This window comes from Caretta caretta, chromosome 5 (genome assembly GCF_965140235.1).
Source record: "Caretta caretta isolate rCarCar2 chromosome 5, rCarCar1.hap1, whole genome shotgun sequence".
NCBI classification, from domain to species: Eukaryota; Metazoa; Chordata; order Testudines; family Cheloniidae; genus Caretta; species Caretta caretta.
In genome coordinates this window covers 42,714,022-42,741,881 of record NC_134210.1, presented here as the reverse complement: position 1 = coordinate 42,741,881, position 27,860 = coordinate 42,714,022, and the positions used below count along the sequence as shown (strand labels likewise).

The window sequence follows — 27,860 nt, the reverse complement described above, 5'->3', positions numbered from 1 at the left end:
TAGGTTCACCGGGGGAAGGAGACCAAAGCCCTGAGGTAAGTGGGAAAGCAGGATACCGGGAGGAAGCACAGGCAGGAATGTCTGTGAGGGGAGGGCTCCTGCCTCATACTGAGAATGAGGGGCGATCAGCAGGTTATCTCAAGTGCTTATATACGAATGCACAAAGCCTTGGAAACAAGCAGGGAGAACTGGAGGTCCTGGTGATGTCAAGGAATTATGACGTGATTGGAATAACAGAGACTTGGTGGGATAACTCACATGACTGGAGTACTGTCATGGATGGTTATAAATTGTTCAGGAAGGACAGGCAGGGCAGAAAAGGTGGGGGAGTAGCACTGTATGTAAGGGACCAGTATGACTGCTCAGAACTCCGGTATGAAACTGCAGAAAAACCTGAGTGTCTCTGGATTAAGTTTAGAAGTGTGAGCAACAAGAGTGATGTCGTGGTGGGAGTCTGCTATAGACCACCGGACCAGGGGGATGAGGTGGATGAGGCTTTTTTCCGGCAACTCGCAGAAGCTACTAGATCGCACACCCTGGTTCTCATGGGTGACTTTAATTTTCCTGATGTCTGCTGGGAGAGCAATACAGCGGTGCATAGACAATCCAGGAAGTTTTTGGAAAGCGTAGGGGACAATTTCCTGGCGCAAGTGCTAGAGGAGCCAACTAGGGGGGGCGCTTTTCTTGACCTGCTGCTCACAAACCGGGAAGAATTAGTGGGGGAAGCAAAAGTGGATGGGAATCTGGGAAGCAGTGACCATGAGTTGGTTGAGTTCAGGATCCTGACACAGGGAAGAAAGGTAAGCAGCAGGATACGGACCCTGGACTTCAGGAAAGCAGACTTCAACTCCCTCAGGGAACGGATGGGTAGGATCCCCTGGGGGACTAACATGAAGGGGAAGGAGTCCAGGAGAGCTGGCTGTATTTCAAGGAATCCCTGTTGAGGTTACAGGGACAAACCATCCCGATGAGTCGAAAGAATAGTAAATATGGCAGGCGACCAGCTTGGCTTAACGGTGAAATCCTAGCGGATCTTAAACATAAAAAAGAAGCTTACAAGAAGTGGAAGTTTGGACATATGACCAGGGAAGAGTATAAAAATATTGCTCGGGCATGTAGGAATGAAATCAGGAGGGCCAAATCGCACCTGGAACTGCAACTAGCAAGAGATGTCAAGAGTAACAAGAAGGGTTTCTTCAGGTATGTTGGCAACAAGAAGAAAGCCAAGGAAAGTGTGGGCCCCTTACTGAATGAGGGAGGCAACCTAGTGACAGAGGATGTGGGAAAAACTAATGTGCTCAATGCTTTTTTTGCCTCTGTCTTCACGAACAAGGACAGCTCCCAGGCTGCTGCGCTGGGCATCACAACATGGGGAGTAGATGGCCAGCCCTCTGTGGAGAAAGAGGTGGTTAGGGACTATTTAGAAAAGCTGGACGTGCACAAGTCCACGGGGCTGGATGAGTTGCACCCGAGAGTGCTAAAGGAATTGGCGGCTGTGATTGCAGAGCCATTGGCCATTATCTTTGAAAACTCGTGGCGAACGGGGGAAGTCCCGGATGACTGGAAAAAGGCTAATGTAGTGCCAATCTTTTAAAAAGGGAAGAAGGAGGATCCTGGGAACTACAGGCCAGTCAGCCACACCTCAGTCCCCGGAAAAATCATGGAGCAGGTCCTCAAGGAATCAATCCTGAAGCACTTACATGAGAGGAAAGTGATCAGGAACAGTCAACATGGATTCACCAAGGGAAGGTCATGCCTGACTAATCTAATCGCCTTCTATGATGAGATTACTGGTTCTGTGGATGAAGGGAAAGCAGTGGATGTATTGTTTCTTGACTTTAGCAAAGCTTTTGACACGGTCTCCCACAGTATTCTTGTCAGAAAGTTAAAGAAGTATGGGCTGGATGAATGCACTATAAGATGGGTAGAAAGTTGGCTAGATTGTCGGGCTCAACGGGTAGTGATGAATAGCTCCATGTCTAGTTGGCAGCCGGTATCAAGTGAAGTGCCCCAGGGTTGGTCCTGGGGCCGGTTTTGTTCAATATCTTCATAAATGATCTGGAGGATGGTGTGGATTGCACTCTCAGCAAATTTGCGGATGATACTAAACTGGGAGGAGTGGTAGATACGCTGGAGGGCAGGGATAGGATACAGAGGGACCTAGACAAATTGGAGGATTGGGCCAAAAGAAATCTGATGAGGTTCAATAAGGATAAGTGCAGGGTCCTGCACTTAGGATGGAAGAACCCAATGCACAGCTACAGACTAGGGACCGAATGGCTAGGCAGCAGTTCTGTGGAAAAGGACCTAGGGGTGACAGTGGACGAGAAGCTGGATATGAGTCAGCAGTGTGCCCTTGTTGCCAAGAAGGCCAGTGGCATTTTGGGATGTATAAGTAGGGGCATAGCGAGCAGATCGAGGGACGTGATCGTTCCCCTCTATTTGACATTGGTGAGGCCTCATCTGGAGTACTGTGTCCAGTTTTGGGCCCCACACTACAAGAAGGATGTGGAAAAATTGGAAAGAGTCCAGCAGAGGGCAACAAACATGATTGGGGGCTGGAGCACGTGACTTATCAGGAGAAGCCGAGGGAACTGGGATTGTTTAGTCTGCAGAAGAGAAGAATGAGGGGGGATTTGATAGCTGCTTTCAACTACCTGAGAGGTGGTTCCAGAGAGGATGGTTCTAGACTATTCTCAGTGGTAGAAGAGGACAGGACAAGGAGTAATGGTCTCAAGTTGCAGTGGGGGAGGTTTAGGTTGGATATTAGGAAAAACTTTTTCACTAGGAGGGTGGTGAAACACTGGAATGCATTACCTAGGGAGGTGGTAGAATCTCCTTCCTTAGAAGTTTTTAAGGTCAGGCTTGACAAAGCCCTGGCTGGGATGATTTAATTGGGGATTGGTCCTGCTTTGAGCAGGGGGTTGGACTAGATGACCTTCTGAGGTCCCTTCCAACCCTGGTATTCTATAATTCTATGATTTATTTACCACTCTTCCAATCTGTGTCATCTGCTGATTTTATCAGCCGTGATTTTATGTTTATTTCCAGATCATTGATGAAAACGTTGATTAGCATCATGCCTAGTGTCAATCTGTACAGAACCACTTTTGAAACTGTGACAAAGTTCCTCCTCTACCTTGGTGGGTCCTGCGCTTTTTGGCAGATTTGCTCACCTCAGAGGTTCATGGCAGCCCTCAGTTTGGCCACTTCTGCTAGAGGCTCAAACCTGCCGTTCACCCAGCTAACTTCATCACCAGGGCCGTCCTTAGGACCCCTTAAATCCTACACAGTATTATTAAACTGGTGCCCCTATGCCTGACAGCCGATCGAGTGTGCAGCCCTGGGGGGTGGAGGGACAAGACAGCAAAGGATAACAAGACGCCTGGCCCGCCTCATGGTGGCAGAGTCACCGTTCCCCGCAGAGATCCCCGTACCCTCTCCCTCACACAGAATGGGCATGCAGAAGGTACCTAATTAAAAGCACTAAAATTTGAGAATAAAAAATGTCAGTCACAGGTTTTTTGATATGCCCTGAAGTTTGTCAGGCATTTATTTGCAAAAACTTTGTAGTAAGGGTGAGTCAGCTGTCTTGCTGAACACAACATTAAATATTATGGAATACATGATGCAGCTCTTCTGTTTTACATTTTCTTAATCAGTATTTCTCAGCTGATTTTATATTTTAAATGTACTCTTAAGCCTTCATAAAGTAATCATTCCAGATTACTACATATTTAACTCACTGAAACAAAGACATTATTCTAAATTAATCAGTCAGAGCTTTAGTGTGTTCATAACAATGTTCATTGCTTTTAGAAAAAGGGAACACTAATTTACTTTGTGTGATCTCCATAACAATAGACATGTTTATGAAATTTCACCAGCTTTAAAAAATATGTTTCCAAAGATTTTAGGCATAACAAAGGATGTTCAGCTATCTGGAAGGAAAGGGGTGTTGTCCCTTTAAAGGCTCTCTTCAATGGGTTGGGGGGAGGAGAGGGGGTGAAGGGAGAAAGAGATGGACAGGAAGACTTTGGAAGCAAGTTTTTTTTACTATAGTAATTAACATTGCAGAGTAACAGCCGTGTTAGTCTGTATTCGCAAAAAGAAAAAGGAGTACTTGTGGCACCTTAGAGACTAACCAATTTATTTGAGCATAAGCTTTCGTGAGCTACAGCTCACTTCATCGGATGCATACTGTGGAAAGTACAGAAGATCTTTTTATACACACAAACCATGAAAAAATGGGTGTTTACCACTACAAAAGGTTTTCTCTCCCCCCAACCCCACTCTCCTGCTGGTAATAACTTATCTAAAGTTATCACTCTCCTTACAATGTGTATGATAATCAAGTGGGCCATTTCCAGCACAAATCCAGGGTTTAACAAGAACGTCTGAGGAGGGGGGGAGGGGCGGGGAGGAAAAAACAAGGGGAAATAGGTGATCTTCCTGATAACACCATCCTGGCCACTATGGATGTAGAAGCCCTCTACACCAACATTCCACACAAAGATGGACTACAAGCCGTCAAGAACACTATCCCCGATAATGTCACGGCTAACCTGGTGGCTGAACTTTGTGACTTTGTCCTTACCCATAACTATTTTACATTTGGGGACAATGTATACCTTCAAATCAGCGGCACTGCTATAGGTACCCACATGGCCCCACAGTATGCCAACATTTTTATGGCTGACTTAGAACAACGCTTCCTCAGCTCTCATCCCCTAACGCCCCTACTCTACTTGCGCTATATATATATATATATATATATATATATATATATATATAATGACATCTTCATCATCTGGACCCATGGAAAAGAAGCCCTTGAGGAATTCCACCATGATTTCAACAATTTCCATCCCACCATCAACTTCAGCCTGGTCCAGTCCACACAAGAGATCCACTTCCTGGACACTACAGTGCTAATAAATGATGGTCACATAAATACCATCCTATACCGGAAACGCTATTCCTACCTGCATGCCTCCAGCTTTCACCCTGACCACACCACACGATCCATTGTCTACAGACAAGCCCTGCGATACAACCGCATTTGCTCCAACCCCTCAGACAGAGACAAACACCTACAAGATCTCTATCAAGCATTCTTACAACTACAATACCCACCTGCAGAAGTGAAGAAACAGATTGATAGAGCCAGAAGAGTTCCCAGAAGTCACCTACTACAGGACAGGCCTAACAAAGAAATAACAGAACACCACTAGCAGTCACCTTCAGCCCCCAACTAAAACCCCTCCAATGCATTATTAAGGATCTACAACCTATCCTGAAGGATGACCCAACACTCTCACAAATCTTGGGAGACAGGCCAGTCCTTGCCTACAGACAGCCCCCCAACCTGAAGCACATACTCACCAGCAACGACATACCACAAAACAGAACCACTAACCCAGGAACCTGTCCTTGCAACAAAGCCCATTGCCAACTGTGCCCACATATCTATTCAGGGGACACCATCATTGGGCCTAATAACATCAGCCACACTATCAGAGGCTCGTTCACCTGCACATCCACCAATGTGATATATGCCATCATGTGCCAGCAATGCCCCTCTGCCACGTACATTGGTCAAACTGGACAGTCTCTCCGTAAAAGAATAAATGGGCACAAATCAGATGTCAAGAATTATAACATTCATAAACCAGTCGGAGAACACTTCAATCTCTCTGGTCACGCGATTATAGACATGAAAGTTGCGATATTACAACTTCAAAACCAGACTCCAGCGAGAAACTATTGAATTGGAATTCATTTGCAAATTGGATACAATTAATTTAGGCTTGAATAGAGACTGGGAGTGGCTAAGTCATTATGCCAGGTAACCTATTTCCCCTTGTTTTTTCCTCCCCTCAGACGTTCTTGTTAAACCCTGGATTTGTGCTGGAAATGGCCCAACTTGATTATCATACGCATTGTAAGGAGAGTGATCACTTTAGATAAGCTATTACCAGCAGGAGAGTGGGGTGCGGGGGGAGAGAAAACCTTTTGTAGTGGTAAACACCCATTTTTTCATGGTTTGTGTGTATAAAAAGATCTTCTGTACTTTCCACAGTATGCATCCGATGAAGTGAGCTGCAGCTCACGAAAGCTTATGCTCAAATAAATTTGTTAGTCTCTAAGGTGCCACAAGTACTCCTTTTCTTTTTAGTAATTAAAGTGTGTATTTTAGATAAGGGTGGTCTTTTGAATAATTTATTTAAAAAACTATATGTCTGAAGAGCCAAGCATTTAAGGCTAAGAATGATTGTCCATCAAAAAAAAAATCTATGCAAGGATTTTTTTAGAGATGTGATTTTATAATTTTCACCAACTCACTAATGAAATATTTTTAAAGCAAATTTTAAACTAAGGTCCTGTAGACTGACATGTTTGAGTAAATTTAACAGTAATGCACAACTGTTTTTGTCAGTAAATTCAGAAACTGACAGTATATACACCTGGGGTTTGGCAAATGCCTGTTAAATGGCTTCATTACCCCTTGAATGGCTCTTTAACAGTTTCAATGTTGTGCTAACAGGCTTTCACTTTTAACTACTCGATCCTCTCCTGAGGAAGGCTCACCAGGCTGCAGCAGCCATCAGTAGGAGCCTCTAGGAAGGGTCAGAACAGGGATAGGAAAGCCAGAAGGGTGGCCACTAAGACCCAGTGGTACCCTAAATTTTCAGGTGCCCTCACAGCTGTGTCTGTTGCTTATGCCTTTGCGTATGCCTAAGGACAGCCCTGCTCATCACTGGCAGGCATAGGGGAAATGGAGAACAATCTCCACACTCTCTGTTGTTCCACCTAGTGGGTCAGGGACAGGTCAGATCTCTTTCCAAATTAGAGCTTCCCTTCTGGTGTTGCTCACAGACCAGGTCAACTCCTCCGGTGTTGAATCAGGAGTTGGGGAGAATCTGGGCCCACCCTTTACTCCAGGGTCCAGCCCAGGGCCTTGTGGATAGTAGCTGTCTACATCTCCTGTATCAGCTGTGTGACAGCTACAGCTACAACACCCTGAGCTACTTCCCCAGGGCCTCCCCCAGCACCTTCTTTATCTTCACTGTAGGATTTTCCTCCTGAAGCCTGATCGCACTTGTACTCTTCAGTCCTCCAACAGCATCCCTTCTCACTCCTTGCATGCCCTCCACTAACTGATGGGAGGTCCTTTTTAAACCAGATGTCCTGATTAGTCTGCCTGCCATAATTGATTCTAGTATGTTCTTAATTGGCTCCAGGAGTTTTAATTAGCTTGCCTGTCTTAATTGGTTCTAGCAGGTTCCTGATTGCTCTAGCGCAGCCTCTGCTCTGGTCACTCAGGGAACAGAAAACTATTCATCCAGTGGCCAGTATATTTGCCTTCGGCCAGACTCCTGTACCCCACTGGTCTGGGTCTGTCACAAAACATAGAGCTGATGATGAGTCATCATTGATAACTATTTTTTTAGATCTGTCCGCTAGCCAGTTCTTAATCCATTTAATGTGTGGTCTATTAATATTGTGTCATGCTAATTTTTAAGTCACAATGTTGTACAGTACTAAATCAAATGCCTTACAAAAGTCTAAGTATAGAATATATACACAGTTACCTTTATCAACCAAACTCATATCAATAAAGAATGAAATCAAGTTGGTTTGACAAGACTTTTTTCATGTTGACTGACATTAATTATATTCCTGTCCTTTAATTCTTTATCAGTTGAATCCTGTACTTACTATTCCATTGTTTTGCCTCGGACTGATGTCAGGCTAACCAGCCTATAATTAACCAGATCTTCCCCCTTTGCCCTTTTTGAATACTGACACAACTTTAGCACTCTTCCAGTCTTTTGGAATTTCCCTGGTAGTCCAAGATTTATTAAAAATGAACATCAGTCCGCCAGAGGTCTCCTCAGCCAACTTTTTTCGGACTCTTGGGTGCGAGTTATCCAGGCCTGCTGATTTAAAATTTATCTCTAGTAGAAGTTGTCCAATATCCTCCTCAGTTACCAGTGGAATTGAAAGTATTTCATCATCCTCATGTGATACAAGGACATCGTCCTGATATTTTCTCAATACAGAACAGATCATACACCTCTGCACAATAAGAACACTTTGACTGTCTCCATCCAGTATTGAGCCTAAACCACTGCTTGTATTTCTTTTGCTTCTAGTATACTTAAGATCTGTTATTGCCCTTTGCCCTGCCACCCATGGATTTTTCCCTGACATCCTTAGCTTCCCTTATCAATTTTCTGCACTTCTAATTTATACAGTTGCTATCTATTTTCCATTGTTTACCACTTATTATATATTGCTTTTTAATTTCTAATTGAAATCTACTTCACCACTGACACAGGAAAGTTATCCTCTTTCTTGACTATGGACTTGTGGCTTTTTGGCCATCTAATAAACTTTTTTTTTTAAAGGGCTCCCAATTTTCATTTACATTTTTCTGTCTAAATTTTTTCTCACAAGCAATTCTGCTATAATTTTCCTCAGGTTAGGGAAATTAGCCCTCTGAAGCACTAAACATACATATTTCTGGTTGAGACTGTCCTCCGTTTGCCCATATTGAATGTAATCAGATTATGATCACTGATCCCTAAGCAATGACCTCTTCTGTTAAGAAAATTATCATGTATAATTTTTAGAAACTAATGAAGTTTTACTACTGGCTGCTTTAGACTGCTGATGTATGTCTCCCAAATTGAAGTAATAGAATCATAGAATATCAGGGTTAGAAGGGACCTCAGGAGGTCATTTAGTCCAACCCCCTGCTCAAAGCAGGACCAATCCCCAACTAAATTATCCCATCCAGGGCTTTGTCAAGCCTGACCTTAAAAACCTCTAAGGAAGGAGATTCCACCACCTCCCTAGGTAACCCATTCCAGTGCTTCATCACCTTCTGAGTGAAAAAGTTTGTCCTAATACCCAACCTAAACCTCCCCCACTGCAACTTGAGACCATTACTCCTTGTTCTGTCATCTGCTATCACTGAGAACAGCCTAGATCCATTGTCTTTGGAACCCCCTTTCAGGTAGTTGAAAGCAGCTATCAAATCCCCCCTCATTCTTCTCTTCTGCAGACTAAATAAGCCCAGTTCCCTCGGCTTCTCCTGATAAGTCACGTGCTCCAGCCCCCAATCATGTTTGTTGCCCTCTGCTGGACTCTTTCCAATTTTTCCACATCCTTCTTGTAGTGTGGGGCCCAAAACTGGACACAGTACTCCAGATGAGGTCTCACCAATGCTGCATAGAGGGGAATGATCACGTCCCTCAATCTGCTGGCAATGCCCCTACTTTTACAGCCCAAAATGCCGTTAGCCTTCTTGGCAACAAGGGCACACTGTTGACTCATATCCAGCTTCTCGTCCACTGTAACCCCAAGGTCCTTTTCTGCAGAACTGCTGCCTAGCCATTCGGTCCCTAGGCTGTAGCAGTGCCTGGGATTCTTCTGTCCTAAGTGCAGGACTCTGCACTTGTCCTTGAACCTCATCAGATTTCTTTTGGCCCAATCCTCTAATTTGTCTAGGTCCCTCTGTATCCTATCCCTACCCTCCAGCATATCTACTACTCCTCCCAGTTTAGTGTCAGTTGCAAACTTGCTGAGGGTGCAGTCCGTGCCATCCTCCAGATCATTAATGAAGATATTGAACAAAACTGGCCCCAAGACCAACCCTTGGGGACCCTTGATACCGGGTGCCAACTAGACACTGAGCCATTGATCGCTACCCTTTGAGCCAGATGATCTAGCCAGCTCTCTATCCACCTTATAGTCCATTCATCCAGCCCATACTTCTTTAACTTGCTGGCAAGAATACTGTGGGAGACTGTATCAGAAGCTTTGTTAAAGTCAAAGAAGTCCCCCAAAGCAGCATTTTTCTTTACACACAAGAGAGCTAGCATCAATGATATTCACAGAGAATATGAGGTTGTCACAAGATGATGTCCAAGCAGAAGCATTTAAACATGTTGATGTATAATCTCAGGCTCTTTAGCTCTATCTTTTACAGTTGACTTAAAAGACAATGATCTATATATACCCATGTGTGTGTACACACACATACACACCCCTACCACAGCTAAATTCTATACTTTTCTCATACATGATCAGTAAACTGCACTGAGGTACTGGGTATGTATAGTTGTCCACACCTCCTATTCCTTCCTGCTGCCTCCACCCTAACTTTCATCTTGACCTTTCCACAACCCTCACAAAAACATCCCAGTCCAACTTCCTCCTCTCCGCTGTTGGTTCCCTCCCTTTCACTTTAACCTCTTTTGCAACTGACATCTAGTCAGTCTCTAACCCCTCCCAGTAGTTGGTTTACTCCCCAACACCTCCAGACATCTAACTCCCACTCACCACAGCCTCGGCTGCCAGCTCTCTTGGTTCTCACCACTCCCCATACAACCCACTCAGCTTTTGGAAAGCCCCTTCAACACTCCCCAATTGACTTACCTCTCAGCCCCTAGATCACAGTTCCCTAAAAAGTACTTAGTGTTCTAAGACTGAAAGCTGGAGACATTGACCCTGTGACTCATTTTTCATTGCAATGACTGCTCTTTATAAATGATCATAGTCGTCATAATTGTTTTTTGTCTAATGGACATTGGTACAATAGATTTTAATAAACAGAATTATGCAAGAAACAAGATTGGTGATTGGCTAACCCTATTTACTGATTAAAATTAATTATCTGGTTTATGTCACAGTGTGTTATATTTTCCCGTGGTATTGTCTTAAACATGTTCATTTATATGAGGCTAGTGACAAATTAAAGCGGATCCTTCGAGGGGATGAGAGGAAGCTCCACTTAATTTGCCTCTGCATGATGCCATAACACTTTCATTTTACTGGGCAGACAGCCCCCTCCATCACATGGGATGAAATAGCTTTCCCCACACAGAAAGGGAGGGAAAAAAACGAACTGCCAAGAGGAGATGCAGAGAGAGGAAAGGTTTCAGAGTAACAGCCGTGTTAGTCTGTATTCGCAAAAAGAAAAGGAGTACTTGTAGCACCTTAGAGACTAACCAATTTATTTGAGCATGAGCTTTCGTGAGCTACAGCTCACTTCATCAGATGTATACCGTGGAAAGTTTCCACGGTATACATCTGATGAAGTGAGCTGTAGCTCACGAAAGCTCATGCTCAAATAAATTGGTTAGTCTCTAAGGTGCTACAAGTACTCCTTTTCTTTTTAGAGAGAGGAAAGATTCCAATCTCCTCCCAAAAACTGGAGAGGGGGACGAGATAGAAACATATGTGGTGCTGACAGATTTTAGCAGGAGTTATGTGGCTAAAACACTGTGTACCTCTTAGGGTATGTCTATGCTTTGAGCTGGGAGCATTATTCCCAGCTCCATGAGAATATGCATATTAACTCTGAGGAAGCTAGTACACTAAAAATACAGTGTAGCCATGGTGATGGGAGGGGCTGATGTGATGCAGGAACATCCTGAGGGAGCCTAACTCCTCCTGCTGCTTACACGGTTACAAGTATTTTTAGCATGATCACAGTCTGTCAGGGTATGTCTCCCCAAGCTATGAATTAAAGACCCAGCTCAAAGTGTAGACATAACCCTTAGTGTAAAAGTCTTAGGTAAAGAGAGGACAGATATATCCTGGTCAGATGTTTCCATTAACACTGTTATATTACTATACCTATTCTAAATGGGACATCTTGGATGTGCACGACAAATTGTGCATCACACTCTTCATACAGCTTTTCGTTATTCCACTCCTGGATCTCTCTTGAACACTGAACTATATTGTTCTAAATTGTAAGGTGGTTTTTTAAAATAGGGACAAATTGTCTCCTCCTAGACATAAAACTAATTTTTACTTGTAGGCTTAACAGGTATATTGACTCAGTTGACAATATTCTATGTGCCTTTTTAGAATGAAGGAATATATTGTTAGTTATAGTTCCAATTCCATTTATTAGCCACAGAACCACAGTCAAGATCATTAAAGCAGTAGGCATTTTACCTACACCCAGACAAATGATTCAAAAGAGAACTGGCTTGCAAAATTCATCTTTTTTTTTTTCCCTGCTGCTGAGCTACACAGAGTTGTACTGAGATGCTGGAGACTGGGTGGGACAGGGAGAGGAGTGCCAATGGGTAACAAACAGAACATCACAAACTCCAACTGCTCATTTGAAAGTTTGTTTGTTTTAACTGGGAAATCATTGAGTACATATATAACTGGTGATGATACAAACATGAGTATATATAAAAACCCAGTAAACGGTAAAGTCATCATTTAAGAAAATTACATTCACATTACATAATGACTACACAATAGGAAGCTTTATTTTATAAAACAAATGGTGACAACAGCAGTGTGATATACCCAAGTGACAGACCTGTTTTTCCTGTCACACATTCTATAAAAATGGATTGTGAGTCTTAACTTTATCTCTTTATCGGTACGTCGATGCACTGATTATGAAGATGGACGTTTTGAAATCTTCAGTTACAATGTCAGAAATTCCTTTCTTGAGACAGTTACTGTAGTTCCTTCCTATGAAGAGGCAGAAGGTCCAGTTTGCATCAGTGATCTAACAGTGTCCCTCCATTTAACGTCTTGTTGGCCCACAGATCACTTACAGGTTCTTCCTATTCTGGGATCCCTTACCCCTTTTATCCTGCATGTTCTCCTATGAAGTGTGAGCACACCTCAGAAAAATGTGATATGGTCCTACAATTGCTACAGTGAAGCATTATCAGGCACTGATGTTAGATAGTATTAAGGGGGTATAGACTGTTACAGAAGAATATGATGCAGGGTCATCAGTTTTGGAGTAATCTTTTAAGAGTATCCTGAGAACATGGAAAAAGTATTGGGATAGGAAATGAAGGCTAAATGGTTTACAGGAAGGAACAGCATGCAACCCTGATGGTAGAGACAAGAGATAAGAAGGGCAGGAGACGTATTGTAGTAGACAAACAGATCTTTCTTTTACTTGTCTAAAAGGAACTAGCAGCCATATAATTTCCTATTGGAAAACCAGCCATTTGCAGCAAGATAGCAGGACACCAGTGTTTTTTCTGGCAGCACCATACTCAGTGGAAGCACCAGTCCTTAAAATAATTGTCAGATTATGGCAGAAAAGGCAGCAATATTTTCACCATTTTATTGTTTGACTCTCACTTTAGAACCCTGGGTTGTGAAGCCAAACAAACTCTCTGAGGCAGCTAAAACCTGTGTCTTTTTGGCACATGCCAGAAATGAGCACTCGGTGAGAATGATATCAAAGAAATTTCATAAAGAGGTATTGATACCACTTTGTTGAGGAAGTACAAATTCAGCAGGTAGCTGTGTATTATAGGCTTAGGCCTCGATGGCGGCCAACATTTTAAAACATGGGTGTTTAGAGTTGGTACCTAAGCAAGTGTCCTGATTTTCAGATGTTCTGAAATGGGGTCAGTGTGATTTGCAAGTTCTTAACACCTCTAAAATCAGACCACTTTTATCAGGTGCCTAACTCGACATGCAAGTTTGTATATTAAGAAGTAACAGAAAATTTTTTTAAGTACATCAGAAGCAGGAAGCCTGCTAAAGAATCAGCGGGGCCACCTGACAATCTAGGTGCTAAAGGAGCACTCAAGGAAAAGAAGGCCATTGCAGAGAAACTAAATTAATTCTTTAAATCCATCTTCACTGCAGACGATGTGAGGGAGATTCCCACACCTGAGCCATTCTTTTTAGTTGACACATCTAAGGAACTACCCCAGAGAGAGATGTAATTAGAGGAAGTTTTGGAACAAACTGATATAATAAGTCACCAGGACAAGATGGTATTCACCAAAGGGTTCTGAAGCAACTCAGACATAAAACAAAAAAACTACTAACTGTGGTATGTAACTTACCACTTAAATCAGCTTCTGTACCAGATGACTGGAGGATAGCTAATGTGACATCACTTAAAAAAGGCTCCAGACGCAATCCCAGCAATTACAGACTGGTAAACCTAACTTCAGTACTGGGCAAACTGGTTGAAACTATAGTAATGAGCAGAATTATCAAACACATAGATGAACACTATTTGTTGAGGGAAGAGTCAACATGACTTTTGTAAAGGGAAATCATTCCTCACCAACCTATTAGATTTCTTTGAGGGGGTCAACAAACATGTTGACAAGAGGGATCCTGTGGATATGGTGTACTTGACTTTCAGAAAGCCTTTGACAAGATCCCTCACCAAAGGCTCTTAAGCAAAGTAAGCAATCATGGGATAACAGAGAAGGTCCTCTCATGGATCAGTAGCTGGTTAAAAGATAGGAAACAAAGGGTAGGAATAAATGGTCAGTTTTCAGAATGGAGAGAGTTAAATAGTGGTGTCCCCCAAGGATCTGTATTGGGACTAGTGCTGTTCAACATATTCATAAATGATCTGGGAAAAGAAGTAAACAGTGAGGTGGCAAAATTTGCAGATGATATAAAAGAACTCAAGATAGTTAAATCGAAAGCAAACTGTGAAGAGTTACAAAGGGACCTCACAAAACTGCGTGACCGGGCAACAAAATGGCAGACGAAATTCAATGTTGATAAATGCAAAGTAATGCGTGTTGGAAAACATATTCCCAACGATACATATGAAACGATAACTGTAACTTAGCTGTTACCACTCAAGAAAGAGATCTTGGTGTCATTGTGGATAGTTCTCTGACAATATCCGCTCAATGTGCAATGGTAGTCAAAAAAGCTAACAGAATGTTAGGAAACATTAGGAAAGGGATAGAAAATAAAACAGAAAATATAATGCCTCCATATAAATCCATGGTACAACCACATCTTGAATACTGCATGCAGATCTGGTCGCTCTCTCTCAAAAAAGATATATTGGAATTGAAAAAGGTACAGAGAAGGGCAACAAAAATCATTAGGGGTATGGAACAGCTTCTATCTGAGGAGAGATGAAAAAGACTGGGACTTTTCAGCTTGGAAAAGAGACAACTTAAGAGGGCATATGACAGAGGTCTATAAAATGTTGATTGGTGTGGAGAAAATAAATAAGGAAGTGTTATTTATTCCTTCACATAACGCAAGAACTAGGGGTCACCCAATGAAATTAATAGGCAGCAGGTTTAAAACAAACAAAAGGAAGTACTTAATCACAGAACGCTCAGACAACCTGTGGAACTCTTTGCCAGGGGATGTTGTGAAGGCCAAAATTGTAACAGGGTTCAAAAAAGAACTAGATAAGTTCATGGAGGATAGGTCCATCAAATGGCTATTAGCCAGGATGAACAGGGATGCAACACCATGCTCTGCGTGTCCCTACCCTCTGTTTGACAAAAGCTGGGAGTGGAGAACAGGGGAAGGATCACTCAATGATTGCCTGTTCTGTTCATTCCCTCTGAAGCAACTGGCATTGGCCATTGTCGGAAGAGAGGATACCGGTCTATATGGACCATTGGTCTGACCCAGTATGTCCAGTCTTATGTTCTTAACTGTATATGATGGAGACTTTTGGGAATAGTAGAAAAGCCTGCAAGCCTGTTAAACTATTTACATCAATAGCACATTGTGTTAACAGATTGTTTCACTATTTAACAGTTAGATTAAATCTCTCCAACTATATAATCATAAGCATACTTTTGTTTAGAAGCATTGCATTCACAAACCTCTTTACGCTGAAACCTCTATTTTATGCAGAGAGTGGTCTCTCTCATGTGGTAATCTCTCTAGCAGATTGAAAAGGAACACTGCATTTTGTCTCTTGCTAAATCTTCCATTGTTCAGAGACTTGTGTATTCATTTTACAAAAGCATCATTGCTCAGCTGCTATTTTTTGTATCTTCTATTCATAAGAATTTTAAAATTCTACAGTGCATATTTTAAAAATATTTTAGCGATAACTGCCACCTTAATAGAAATAATTGTTTAAAAAGAAGAAAAGCAAAGTATTTCATTCCAAACCCAGTTAGAATTTAACAGACCTTAATCCAGACAAAATTCAAGGTTTACAAAACAGCCTTGCCTTAATTTCCAGTGAAGGATTAATATCCTCAGGATGCCTCAATTACTATACAGCTGTTTCTCACATATGGAACTGCATGCACACGTATGGGCCTGTGATGGTGCATATAGTTACAGAACTGGGGCATAAATATAACTGGCTGTGAACGTTCATATTAGTATTTATGGTGAAGCAAAAGGTTTGATTCAAGTCTGACAGATTAGTTACTGACTGTAATGAGGCCAGGTAGTTTCTAGGTTTGGCCTATATAATTGCCATATTGAAGACTAATCAGTGGAAGCTGACACCTTAATGTGGAAAAGTCTGTGATATTCTCCTGATCAGCATATATATGATGGCATTATTCTTAAATCCCAAAGGACACATTAAAACCAATACGTTGGTAGTCACAGCTTTCAAATCTTGGTTGATCAATGAATCTCTGTAGTATGCTCAATATTTTAAAATAGTGAATTTGTTCCTGGACAAAGTGAAATAATTTGGATTTATTTCTGTGGCAAGGGGGAACTAATATCTTTTGATCTGTTATAAGCAAACACTCTATGTTTGACAAATACTATTTCTATGGTTATCGATGCTTCCTAAACACCACCATTCAAATTCCTTAGTAACTCTGTATTCAGATCTCAATATTGGTTGCTTAAATGATCTCAATATTGGTTGCTTAAATGTAATAAGGCTTTCCTTTTTGGGGTACATTTGTCTGTCTCTTCGTATCCATAGCTGCTGGGATTCAGTAGCATGTCTCATCTCAAGTTTTAAAATTCACGAACAGCTAAATCCTAAATGGGGAACTTCATATAAATTTTTCTGCTTCATTATTCTCCAGTTCTGGTAAAGAAATGTTCAAATGTGTGAAAATGTAAGTTACTAACAAGAAGATTCCTGGTAGTGTGGTAATGCCTCAGAACTGCCCAGTTTGGAAATTAAGGATGACGTCTCTATATATTCCAAGAACAAGTGCCTTGCGCCTATGGTTTTATTTGGGTAATTGCATAAGTAGTTATTTTCTATTGGAGGAAACTGCAATGCAATCCACTGCATGGCTTTACAGTCATGCTCTCCATCAACATGTAAAATAATTAAATTATGTGACTTTTCTTGGAACATCTCCGGGTTGCCACCTTGGAAAGAATTACTAATAAGATTCAGGGCACGTGTATAACATTCTTGGATTTATTTTAACCATCTATTAAAATTTACTGGAGACATAAATTGTTTTTTTCTACATAGCATGAAAGATGTCACAGAACAATTGAAATTATTATAATTGTACAAGTATTTCTTTCTAGTGACTGCTAGTGGTGGTATGAAAGAATGAAAAGGAGATGGATGGTGACCTCGAATAAAGCTTTATATCAACAAAAAATAGAAGATGATAGAACTGCAAGGATCTTAGCTTCTTCACCTGTTTCCCAGGAGACACAACTAAAATTAGGAGAGAAGTTCTTAAATTATACAGTACATGATGATAGTTTAACATAAAAATAAAAGATGAAGGTGTCATCAATGCAAATCTCTCATCCAATAACACTCTCAGGAGCAAAAGACCTCTCCCAACTCTCAATCTTGGATCTTCTGCCTGGAAGCAAGAAAAACCCAAGTCATAGAAAGAGTTTAATTTAAACAGCAGATGTTAGTGAGCTATCAGTACAATAAAAGAAACTGTAGAATAAAAATGAATCAATTATTTAATTTTGGGGAATGTATTTTTTCTCATTTTAAAATTAATTCACAAAGAATAATTCAACCATGTCTCTTTCAAGAGACATACAAGTCAGTATTTTTCTAGATTAATTTGTATCATTTCATAACAATTCACAAATAAAATCACTATACAAATTTCAACACAGTATCTTAGAATGTGTTGGTCCAATGTGTTAAGTTTTGTAGCCCTGTGCGACTGAATCAAATTTATACAATAATATTAAAAAAAAAAGAAATCTAAAAGTGACTGGTTTTCCCTTGTGTGATACATTGTCTAAGAAAGGCATGAAATACACTGAGATTTCAAGTTGCCCAGCTTGCTGATGTACCATTGCAAAGGATCTGTTGCTTCATTGAGTATTCAGTCCCTTACTCGATAGGAAAGCTTTCTGATTTGGTTTACGCTGTAAGAAATTTTGGAGTACATCCATCCCATCCAAAGATCCTCCAGGTTTCAGGATAAGGTTTCTGTATTTCATTCCAGCCTGACAGAAAAAGTAAATCAGAATGTTAATATTTAACGTTTGTGCAATTCTCTAAATCAATAACAAATAAAGGAAAGACAGCTTGCTGATCATGGTAGGAACTGCCTCTCTCCTCATTCTCCCTTAATACTAAGGGCCAAAGTCTGGGGTGTATCCTAGAGACAACCAGGGCTATGTGGCCAGAGTGGGCTCAAGTCTGCAGAGGCCTCCACCAATTCTTAAAGAAAAAACCTCTCTCATGTGTTCTTATAGCATTTATGTAGTCACAATCCTTTCATTTGCCCATGTTCTGTAAGATGTTCACCAAGAGACACCATGCATACAGTGCTTTGCCAAAATCCGGGGTGGATAGGTTATCTCAGAAGACTGCCAGACACGCCAAGGGAACCTTAAGTCCACACTCAAAGTCCACACACCCATTCAAAATCCTTGGCTATCAGCTCCAAACTGAAGGAATCCCTATCTGCTGTATTGGGGGATAATAAGCAGCTGAATTATCCTAAATCATTATCAGAACACAAACACATAGACCTTAATATTAATTTTAAACGTGTCAGGTAACAAAGAGTTATTCCCTGCCGAAATCCAAGTTCAAGGGGCTTTTCCACAAAAGTCTGTTGCCTAAAGCACATGGATTTGTTAGAACACTGACAACATCACAAGTAACGTTAAGAGTATTGTTATTTTAACAGACAGTTGAAATATGATATTAGAATAGTAATTAAGGATTTCTCTTTCTATTTTTAAAAAACATTTAAATTATTTTACATTTATTCATATGGAATTAGTAATTTAATGAAAATATCTCACACTACTGAGCTGACAGGTTTTATGTTTTCAGGTACCTTGTTTCTATTATAGTACCTATTATGCCATCTCATAGAAGTGTTAGGTGTGAGAGGAATATTTGTTTGGATGCAACAACAGCCAAGCACCAACACTGCTTCTGTTTAAGTGGACACCTTTAACAGAATTAGCCAGTAACTCCTGAAGCGATAATTAGTTATCAGAACTACCTGAACAAGAAAGGCAAGAGGCATGTTACAACATCTGAAGTCCTCTTCAGTACTAGTTCCCATTCATAGTTAGTTAAAGAATCTTCCTATAGCATTTTGGACCTCTGAGATATGAATGCCAATGGGAAGATGTTTCTCTTCATGCAGGGTTCCTAGATCTATTTGGCTTCCTGACTGAAGAAGAATTAGGATAAGGTGCTTCCTTGTTTGTCATAGATAATACATCACTAATAGGTTGTCTGTTAAGACTATACAACTTCTTGATAGCTGTGCTGAAGGACTAAGTGAAGGTCCTGTTTATTGGTTGAATTCTAAGGTTTGATCATCTTTTTGGAAACTGTACAGACCTCTATGCTGTTGTTTCACCCCTTAGCTTCATTTCCCACCATATGGTCTCTAACACATTGAAAAATCTGGCTGTAGTAGTTGGACTACTATGGTTAATACTGCTGTTTCTTTACCATCTTTCAAGCCCATTCCCTGAGAAAAGCTTGAGTAAATGGTCTTTCCACAGGGATTCCAAGATAGGTTGGGACAGCAGGAGAAAAAAATTATTTCTAAACCTTTCATGGTTTGACTCAGAGCAGCCATGACTGCCCTTAATTGTGGATTTAGGCATATGATCCAGATACATCTGGAAGCTCCTGCATGGCTTTCCTCCATGCAGCAGAACCATAGCAATTCTGCTGTGTTTTGTGCCTTCTCTTCCAATGGAGGGAAAGGAGGGGAAGAATTTTTTCCTCTGAATCTTTAACATCTCTCTTTAAAAACTCTAGGAAATGTATTGAGGCTACCTTGACTTACCAGGTGCACTGTCTGGATAACTTATTGAAGAGTGAACATACTGAAGTGTTGCTTATATTTTACTGCTTGAGTTAGTCTCCGGAAGTCTAATACAGAATCGAGCCTTTGTTCTTTGGAGAGTAAAGAGTAATTTGGAAAAAAAAAAAATCTGTGGTATCAGTGGAACAAATCTTTTACTATGTCATATAGGTAATCACATCTCCCAGTTCTTGAGAGAGTAGAGATTCCTCAATAAAATCTGTAGGGATTGAGGAGTCTGACAATAATAAAGCTACAGAGTTCAGAAGAGTATGAGTGATCATTAAAAATACAGTTTCTAACACTCAAGTTGTTAATGTGATAGCTGCTTATGCAGGAAGTGAAACCTCAGTTTCATTCTGACAGGAAGAGGTAAGCTGAGGTTCTAAAAACCCCAGTCTTGTGATATGCTAGTAACTGCCTTCCCTTCATGAATTTCTGAAATTGAAATTATTTGAGGTCTTATTTGAAATTGCTGCTGTAGCAAGAAACCTAATTGGGTACCTGGGGGTGGCTGTTTTTGTTTGAAATAAGAAAAGATTTTAGCTTACTAGAGTATCTGATATTTGTTTACGGAGAGTTCTTGGTCCCATCAGGGAAACTCTATTATGCCTCTAAAGAATGCAACCAGAAAGGACAACTGGTTAAACAGATCTGATTTGGAGATGAGGTTACTTTAAGGAAGGAAAAAAAAAAGCCTTCCCCAAGTAGCTCTCACATAGTAGATCCCTCTTAAAAAGTTATATGAGCAGCTGAACAAAGATAAAAGGTCACAGACTGCAGTGAAATAACTATTTTTCTCCTCTTCTTCATAAAGAGAGTTTCCAGAAGGCCTCACACTAAAGAAAGGCACCAAGCACCTATGTAGCTGAAGCACAGTGAATATCCATTTGGTTGTGGTATGATCATTGAAAAGACAAATTATTTTTAAGCCTCTCATATAAAGAGAAAAAAGTCCAGAAAAAAACCCCTAAATAAAACTCAGAATACAAGACACTTTAATGCATTGGGAGAAACAAAAGTCACAGAGCAATTTGGGAAAATTTTGAAGAGTCAAAACTCTGAGGCATCTTTCAGAGACACTTAGAAAACGGATTGTGCCTATGCAAAGAGAGAGCACACGGAACAGAAAAGGGAAGACCTAAGGGGCTAGATCCATAAATGGGACTTAGATTCAGCATTGCAATACCTAACTATTAGGTGCCCCACGGTCTAGTGGAATACATAGCACTGAGTTAGGTGCCCAGGATCCCTATACAATGCATGGGGAGAATCAGGTGCCTACAAATGGGATTAACAAAAGCCAGCATGTTGAACAGGGAGCTAATTAAGGTACCCACAAGGAGAGGGGTGAATCCTAAGCCCCACTCCTCAAAGGGAGTTAGGAACCTAACTCCAGGCCAGAGGCAGGTGCCTCCCTCCTCTCAGCATTCACAGCCACAAACCCTCTCCTGGAGTTAGGCACTGAGACCCTTTCTTGTAAAAAAGGGGGCGGGTGGTAAAGCCCTTATAACTTTAGTTCAGTGGAACAGGGACTTGAATCTCACACATGCCATGTTTGTGACCTAACCACTGGGCTATAGAATCATTCTCACTCTCTGTCTCTGGCCTGCTGACTATTTAGATGCAAAAAATGGAAGGGCTTCACCAGGAGAGATCGAGACCCACCTCAGAGGTCAGTGGTCAGAGGATTCACCTGAGAAGTGGAAGCCCTGGGTTCAAATCCCTGCCCCCATCAAGCAGAGGGGGAGGATTTGAACTTGGGCCTTCCACACCATGGGTGATTCTCTAACTATTAGGTTAAAGGTTATACAAGGGAGATTTGCACCACCACACCACCTCCACTTTTTGTGAAGCTCAATCCAGTAGGCATGCTTGAAGTACACCTACCAGATCAGACCTCACAGGTGAGTGAGGCAGGGAATGATTAGTTTGAGGACCAACTGGGCCTAACCCAGCAGATGGGTGTATACCCAGCGACAGAAACGTAGGCACTTAGGGGGCTTTACCAGTGGCAATTTAGGCACCTGCAGGATTAGGCAGCAGCCGAACAAGGATTCTGAGAATCTAAATTTTGAATTTAGGCATATAAATGGCAGTTGTCCACTTCGTGAATAATCCCTCTATGGATTTAGCCCAAGGTCACAGAGGAAGTCTGTGTAAGAACAGGAAATTACATACAGGTCTCTCAAGTCCTAGGAGAGCACCTTAACCACTAGAACAGCCATCCTTTCTTTGTGCTGTGAAAAGAAGAGGTCAAGGCCTACAAAGGAGTAAAACAGCAGCTCTAGAATGAACCAATAATTTAAGATTCAAAGCCTTTTGAGGGAATGTATTTTTAAACCTGCGAAAACCAAACAAAGAAACCAAATCACACAATGCTTCAACTGATCTGACAGAGTAGTAAATTGTACTGTGCTGCAAAAGGGGAGGCCCAAAATAGATTTAGATTTCCATTCTCTGAATGGTAATTGCATAACAAAACACATAGGTGAGTTGCTATTAATGGAAAGATGGCACTAGTGTCATACAACTTTTATAGCAGCAGACCATGCATAATCTTTTACCATGAGACAGTGTGCTCTCCCATACTGTGCAGTGTAAAATAAAGGGGAAAGTGGAAATCATCTCCTAACAAATCACAGGAGCCATATATCTTATACAAGTTTAAATATTTAACTTTATAGCCAAGAATTGTATAAAACACAAATGCCCTTAAAATACAGATTTTCTACTATAAAATTAAAGCATTTATAAACTTTTTTATTGATGCAGTGGATTTGATACTGTGATGGGGCAAGGCCAGATGGCTATAGAAAAGTAGTGAGAGATAGATATATTAGCTCCAGGCTAAACAAATTCCTGGTACCAGGATAAGTGAAATGGCAGCTGCTCCAGGTCAATTAAGACACCTGGGGCCAATTAAGAACTTTCCAGAAGGCAGGGAGAATGCTACGTTGATTGGGACACCTGAAGCCAATCAGGGGCTGGCTGAAACTAGTTAAAAGCCTCCCAGTTAGTCAGGTGGGTGTGCATGTCAGGAGCTGTGGGAGGAAGTTGCGCTGTTGCAGAGACTGAGTAGTACACACCATATCAGGCATAAGGAAGGAGGCCTTGAGTTAAAGATGAAGTGGAGCTTGAGGAAGTGAGGGCTGCTGTGGGGGAAGTAGCCCAGGGAATTGTACATGTCATGTTTCTAAAAGGTCAGCTCCCATAGCTGAGACTATTAGGGTCCCTGGGCTGGAGCCCAGAGTAGAGGGTGGGCCCGGGCTCCCTCCACCTTTGCCCCCTTATTAATCACTGAGACTGGGAGACAACAGAGACTGTGCAAAGGAGGATAGCTTCTCCTCACCTCCCTTGCTGGCTTTTGACGAAAATGGCTCAGTAGACTGTGACCCTTGTCTCTAGAGAGACCCTCTAATGTGGAGGGTCACAGTGAGCCTCTGAGGCTAGCGAAATCCACCAGGAAACGCGGGACCCACGGAGGCAAGGACAGAGCTTTGTCACAATATGTACCATAAGAAAGGCCTAAAATGTTAAAACCTACTAATTTGCTGATTATAATCTAGTTTTGGAGCTTATACAATAGCTAATTCTGAAATTTAAAAAATTCACTACTGGTATATACTAAAAAGCTAGTTCCTATCTTACCTTTGGATTCATTATTCCTTCTTGTTTAAAGCAGCTATAAAAAATATCCATGGAAAAAACTTCACTCCACAAATAGCCATAGTATTGGCCATCATATCCACCTGCCAAATGTCCAAAAGTAGCCGGCATGTTTGTTCCTTAAAAAGCAGATTAAAAAATGGTTACTAACTTTTCCATAACTGTTGCTCTTTGAGATGTTGCTCATGTCAATTCCATGTTAGGTGCGTGCGTGCCACAAGCACTGTTGCTGGAGATTTTTCCCTTAGTGGTATCCATCAGGCTGGCTCTAGTGCCCTCTGGAGCTGCATGCTCATGCACCAGTAAAAGGGGCGCAGCCAGACATGCACCCTCTCGGTTCCTTCTTACCGTTAACTCTGACAGAGGGGTAGGTTGTGGAATGGACATGAGCAACACATCTCAAAGGACAACAGTTACAGAAAGGTTAGTAACTGTTTTTTCTTTGATTGCTTGCTCATGTCCATTCCATGGTAGGTGACCCCCAAGCAGTACATTCAGAGATGGGCTCGGAGTTCATGGACATGCAGGCAGCAACACCGCTCTCCCGAAACTGGCATCATCCCTGGCCTGTTGTTGTGATGGTGTAGCAAGATGTGAAGATATGTACTGATGATCAGGTTGCACCCCTACAGATGTCCTGGATTGGGACCTGTGCAAGGAACACTGCCCTGACGAAGCCTGGGCTCTTGTGGAGTGAGCAGTTAAGATGGCCGAAGGTGGGACATTCGCCTGCTCATAGCAAGCCTGAATACAGGGGGTTATCCAGGATGAGATCCTTTGGGCTGACACAGGTAGCCCTCTCATCCTTTCCGCTATTACTGTTACTACGAAGAGTTATGTGGATTTCCGGAAGGGTTTAGTCCTCTTCGTATAGAAGGCAAGGGCACACCTAACATCCAGTGAGTGAAGCCACCATTCCTCAGAGCTCTTGTGAGGTTTTGGGAAGAAGACTGGCAGGAAAATGGCCTGGTTGTTATGGAATTGTGACACCACCTTTGGCAGGAAGGCCGGGTGGGGGCAGAGCTGGACTTTGACTTTGAAAAACACTATGTACGGCAGTTCTGATATAAGGGCCTTGATTTCAGAGACCCTTCTGGCTGAGGTGATCAACACCAAGAAGGTGACTCTACAAGAGAGAAATAGCAGGGGGTATGATGCTAGCGGCTTGAAGGGGGGGGATCCATGAGTCTCCACAAAATCAGGTTTAAGTCCCATGGGGGGATTGGCTCACAGACCTGAGGATAGATCCTCTCCATCCCCTTGAGAAATCATACCATCATCTTGTGGGAGAACACTGACCGTTCACCGGTGGGTGGAAGGTTGAGAGATGGCTGCTAAGTGTACCTTGATAGACACAAGGGCCAGGCCATGCTGCTTTAAGTGGAGCAAGTAGGTCAAGACAGACTGAAGGGAAAATTGAGATGGAGAGGGAGCTTGCTGAGGTGCCATGTTGAGAAGAGTTTTCACTTGGCCAGGTAGCCCTGGTGGATGGCTTTCTATTACCTAGCAAGACTTGCCGGACCTGTTCCAAGCAAGCCTGTTCCTCTGGGTTCAGTAATGCAGCATCCATGCAGTTAGGTGCAGGGAGGTGAAGTTCGGGTGAAGCAACCAGCCGTGGTCTTGTGAGATTAGGTCTGGATGGAGTGGGAGCGAGAGTGGAATAGCTATTGACAGATAGAGGAGCGTGCCAAACCAGTGTTGGCCAGACCATGCTGGGGCTATCAGAATAACTCTCACCTTGTCTTGTTTGACTTTTAGGAGGACATTGTGAACCAGAAGGATCGGGGGAAAGGCGTAGAATAGGATATCTGTCCATGGCACCAGGAAAGCATTGGAGAGGGAGCCCAGGCTGTGCCCGTGCAGCGAGCAAAACTGATGGAATTTCCTCTTCTGTCTCATAGCAAACAAGTCCACCTTTGGAGGCCCTCACCTTTGGAAGATGAACCTGGTGACTTCCGGGGGAAGAAACCACTCATGGTGAGTGGAAAAGGATTTGCTGAGGTGATCCGCCAGTACATTCTGGGGTCCCAATAGATGTGATGCCTCAAGATGAATGGTGTGCTTTGCAGAGAAGTCCCATAGACAGATGGCCTCTTGACATAGGGCCAAAGATCGGGCCTCTCCCTACTTGCTGATATGGAACATGGTTGCTGTAGTGTCTGTCAGGACTTGCACCACCTCATCTAAGATCTGGGGAAGGAACACTTGGCAAGCTAAGTGTCCTACCTTGAGCTCCCTGACATTTATGGGCAGGGAGAGTTTTTCAGGACTCAGGGCCTCTGGTCGCAAGAAGTTGTTGTGGTGGGTTCCCCACCTTAGGTCTGACGCGTCTGAGATTAAAGCTACTGACAGCTAAGGGGTAACAAAGGGAACCCTCATCATTAACAATCTTGGGTCTTTCCACCATTTCAGGGAGGCAAGGACTAGGGGAGGAACTGTGAGCACAGAGTCCAAGTAGTGTCTGCTTAGGGAATATACTGATGCAAGCCACATCTGGAGGGACCTGAGGCGCAGTCTTGTGTGTTGAACCATGTAAGTACACACTGCCATGTGCCCCAGTAGCTTGAGGCAAACCTGACTTGTCGTAATTGGGTGGACCATGATATTGGATATCAGATCTTCCATGGTCCGGAATCAGGCCTCTGGTAGGCAGGCCCTGGCTTGGGTCAAGTTGAGCATCACCCCAATAAATTTTATACTCTGAGCCGGGACAAGAGTTTACTTCTGTTCGTTTATCAGTAAACCCAGTTTATCAGAAGGTGGCTTGGACCACGCTGATGCTGTTCTGAACTTGAGCTCGTGACCAGCCTTTGATCAGCCAGTTGTTGGAGAGATGGGTAGACTTAGATGCCTCACCATCTGAGGAAGGCTGATATTACTGCCATACACTTTGTGAAAACCAGGGGCTGCTGACAGGCCGAAGGGAAGAGTGGTGAATTGGTAGTGGCGCTGACCCATGACAAACCTGAGAAATCTTCTGTGGCCATGGAAGATAGAAATGTGAAAGTATGCGTCCTTTAAGTTGAGGGTAGCGTACCAGTCTCGGCTAAGGAGACCATGCGGAACCTCAGTTTCTTGAGATATCTGAGGAGGCGAGACAGGTCCAGAATGGGCTGGAGGCCCCCTCTGGAATTAGGAAATATCACGAGTAAAACCCCTTTCCTCCCTAATCTTGCGGAACCTCCTCCACAGACCCCATTTGTAGAAGAGATTGCACCCCCTGGACGAGGAGTTGTTTGCGAGAAGGGTCCCTGAAGAGAGGTGGGAGGAAGGGGTGGATAAAATTGAAGGATATAGCTGACTGTCACTGTACTTAGAACTGAACAGTCCAATGTTATCTATGACCATGCTGGGCTGAAATGGGACAGACGGTCCAAAAATAAAAGGGGAGACGGATCTGAAACAGCGACTTGTGGTAATGCCCTCAGATGCACCTTCAAAAGGCCCCAGAGTACCTCTGAGACCCCATCTGGGAGGTTAAGGTGGATGAGAGCGGTTGGCACCACTTAACCTCTCCCTTTTCTTTTGTAGGGCTCTTGTCTTGGAGGCATCAAGAAATGAGGAGGCTGCTGGGGCCTGAAGTGCTTCCTGGAAACCAATGGAGCATAAAGGCCTAAGGATTGTAGGGTGGCCCTTGAGTCCGTCCGGCTGTGAGGTCAGTGTCTGTCTGTTCCAAGAATAGAGAGGAGCCTTCGAAGGGGAAGTCCTGGATAGATTGTTGGACCATGTGAGGAAACTCCGAGAATTGGAGCCAAGAACAACTACCTCATGGTGATAGCGGAGGCCATTGTCCTGGCTGCCGAGTTGGCTGCATCCAAAGTCTCCTGGAGAGAGGTCCTGGCCACATTCTTACCCTCTTCCAAAAGGGCAGTGAACTCCTGCCTTGAATCTTGGGACAGAGTTTTTAAATTTAGCCAGGGAGTACCACAGATTATAAATCACATCTCTCCAGCAAAACTTGCTGGTTAGAGATACGTAGTTGAAGGCTACCCTTTAAATAAACCTTTCTGAAAAAGTCCAGTTTCTTGGAGTCTTTTTGTTTACGGGTAGCGCTCAACTGTCCCTGCCTGTCCCTCTTGTTTGCTCCAGACATAACCAGGGACCCTAGAGGAGGGTGTGAGTACAAGTATTTGAACCCACTCGCTGGCATGTAATACTTCTTCTCTGCCCTCTTTGAGATGG

The 27,860-nt window shown here is 42.6% G+C and overlaps 1 protein-coding gene and 1 long non-coding RNA gene across 9 annotated transcripts in view; one reads left to right on the top strand and one right to left on the bottom strand.

The window, feature by feature from the left end:
- The first annotated feature begins 11 nt into the window (after positions 1–11).
- Positions 12–27,693, top strand: LOC125637455 (uncharacterized). 3 transcript variants are annotated; one of them, XR_012668424.1, is made up of 4 exons: positions 12–35; positions 24,153–25,655; positions 26,091–26,210; positions 27,210–27,693. It is a non-coding gene; the product is annotated as an uncharacterized LOC125637455 (long non-coding RNA). The 3 variants fall into 3 exon arrangements; XR_007356943.2 differs by lacking the exon at positions 12–35 and having other exon boundaries at positions 23,793–24,394; positions 25,437–25,655; XR_007356942.2 differs by lacking the exon at positions 12–35 and having other exon boundaries at positions 23,793–25,655.
- The window catches only part of NLN (neurolysin), a 67,073-nt gene continuing 56,339 nt past the window's right edge, over positions 17,127–27,860 (bottom strand). For 4 of the 6 annotated variants that reach the window (XM_048851891.2, XM_048851887.2, XM_048851888.2 and 1 more), the window contains 3 exons: positions 23,661–23,797; positions 18,060–18,171; positions 17,127–17,561 (listed from right to left, as the gene is read on the bottom strand). In XM_048851891.2, coding sequence (XP_048707848.2) covers positions 17,500–17,561; positions 18,060–18,171; positions 23,661–23,797 — 311 coding nt within the window. In that variant the 3' untranslated portion in view covers positions 17,127–17,499. Of the gene's footprint in view, positions 18,172–23,660; positions 23,798–27,860 lie in introns of all 6 variants that reach the window. The other 2 variants (XM_048851890.2, XM_048851889.2) reach the window with 2 other exon arrangements.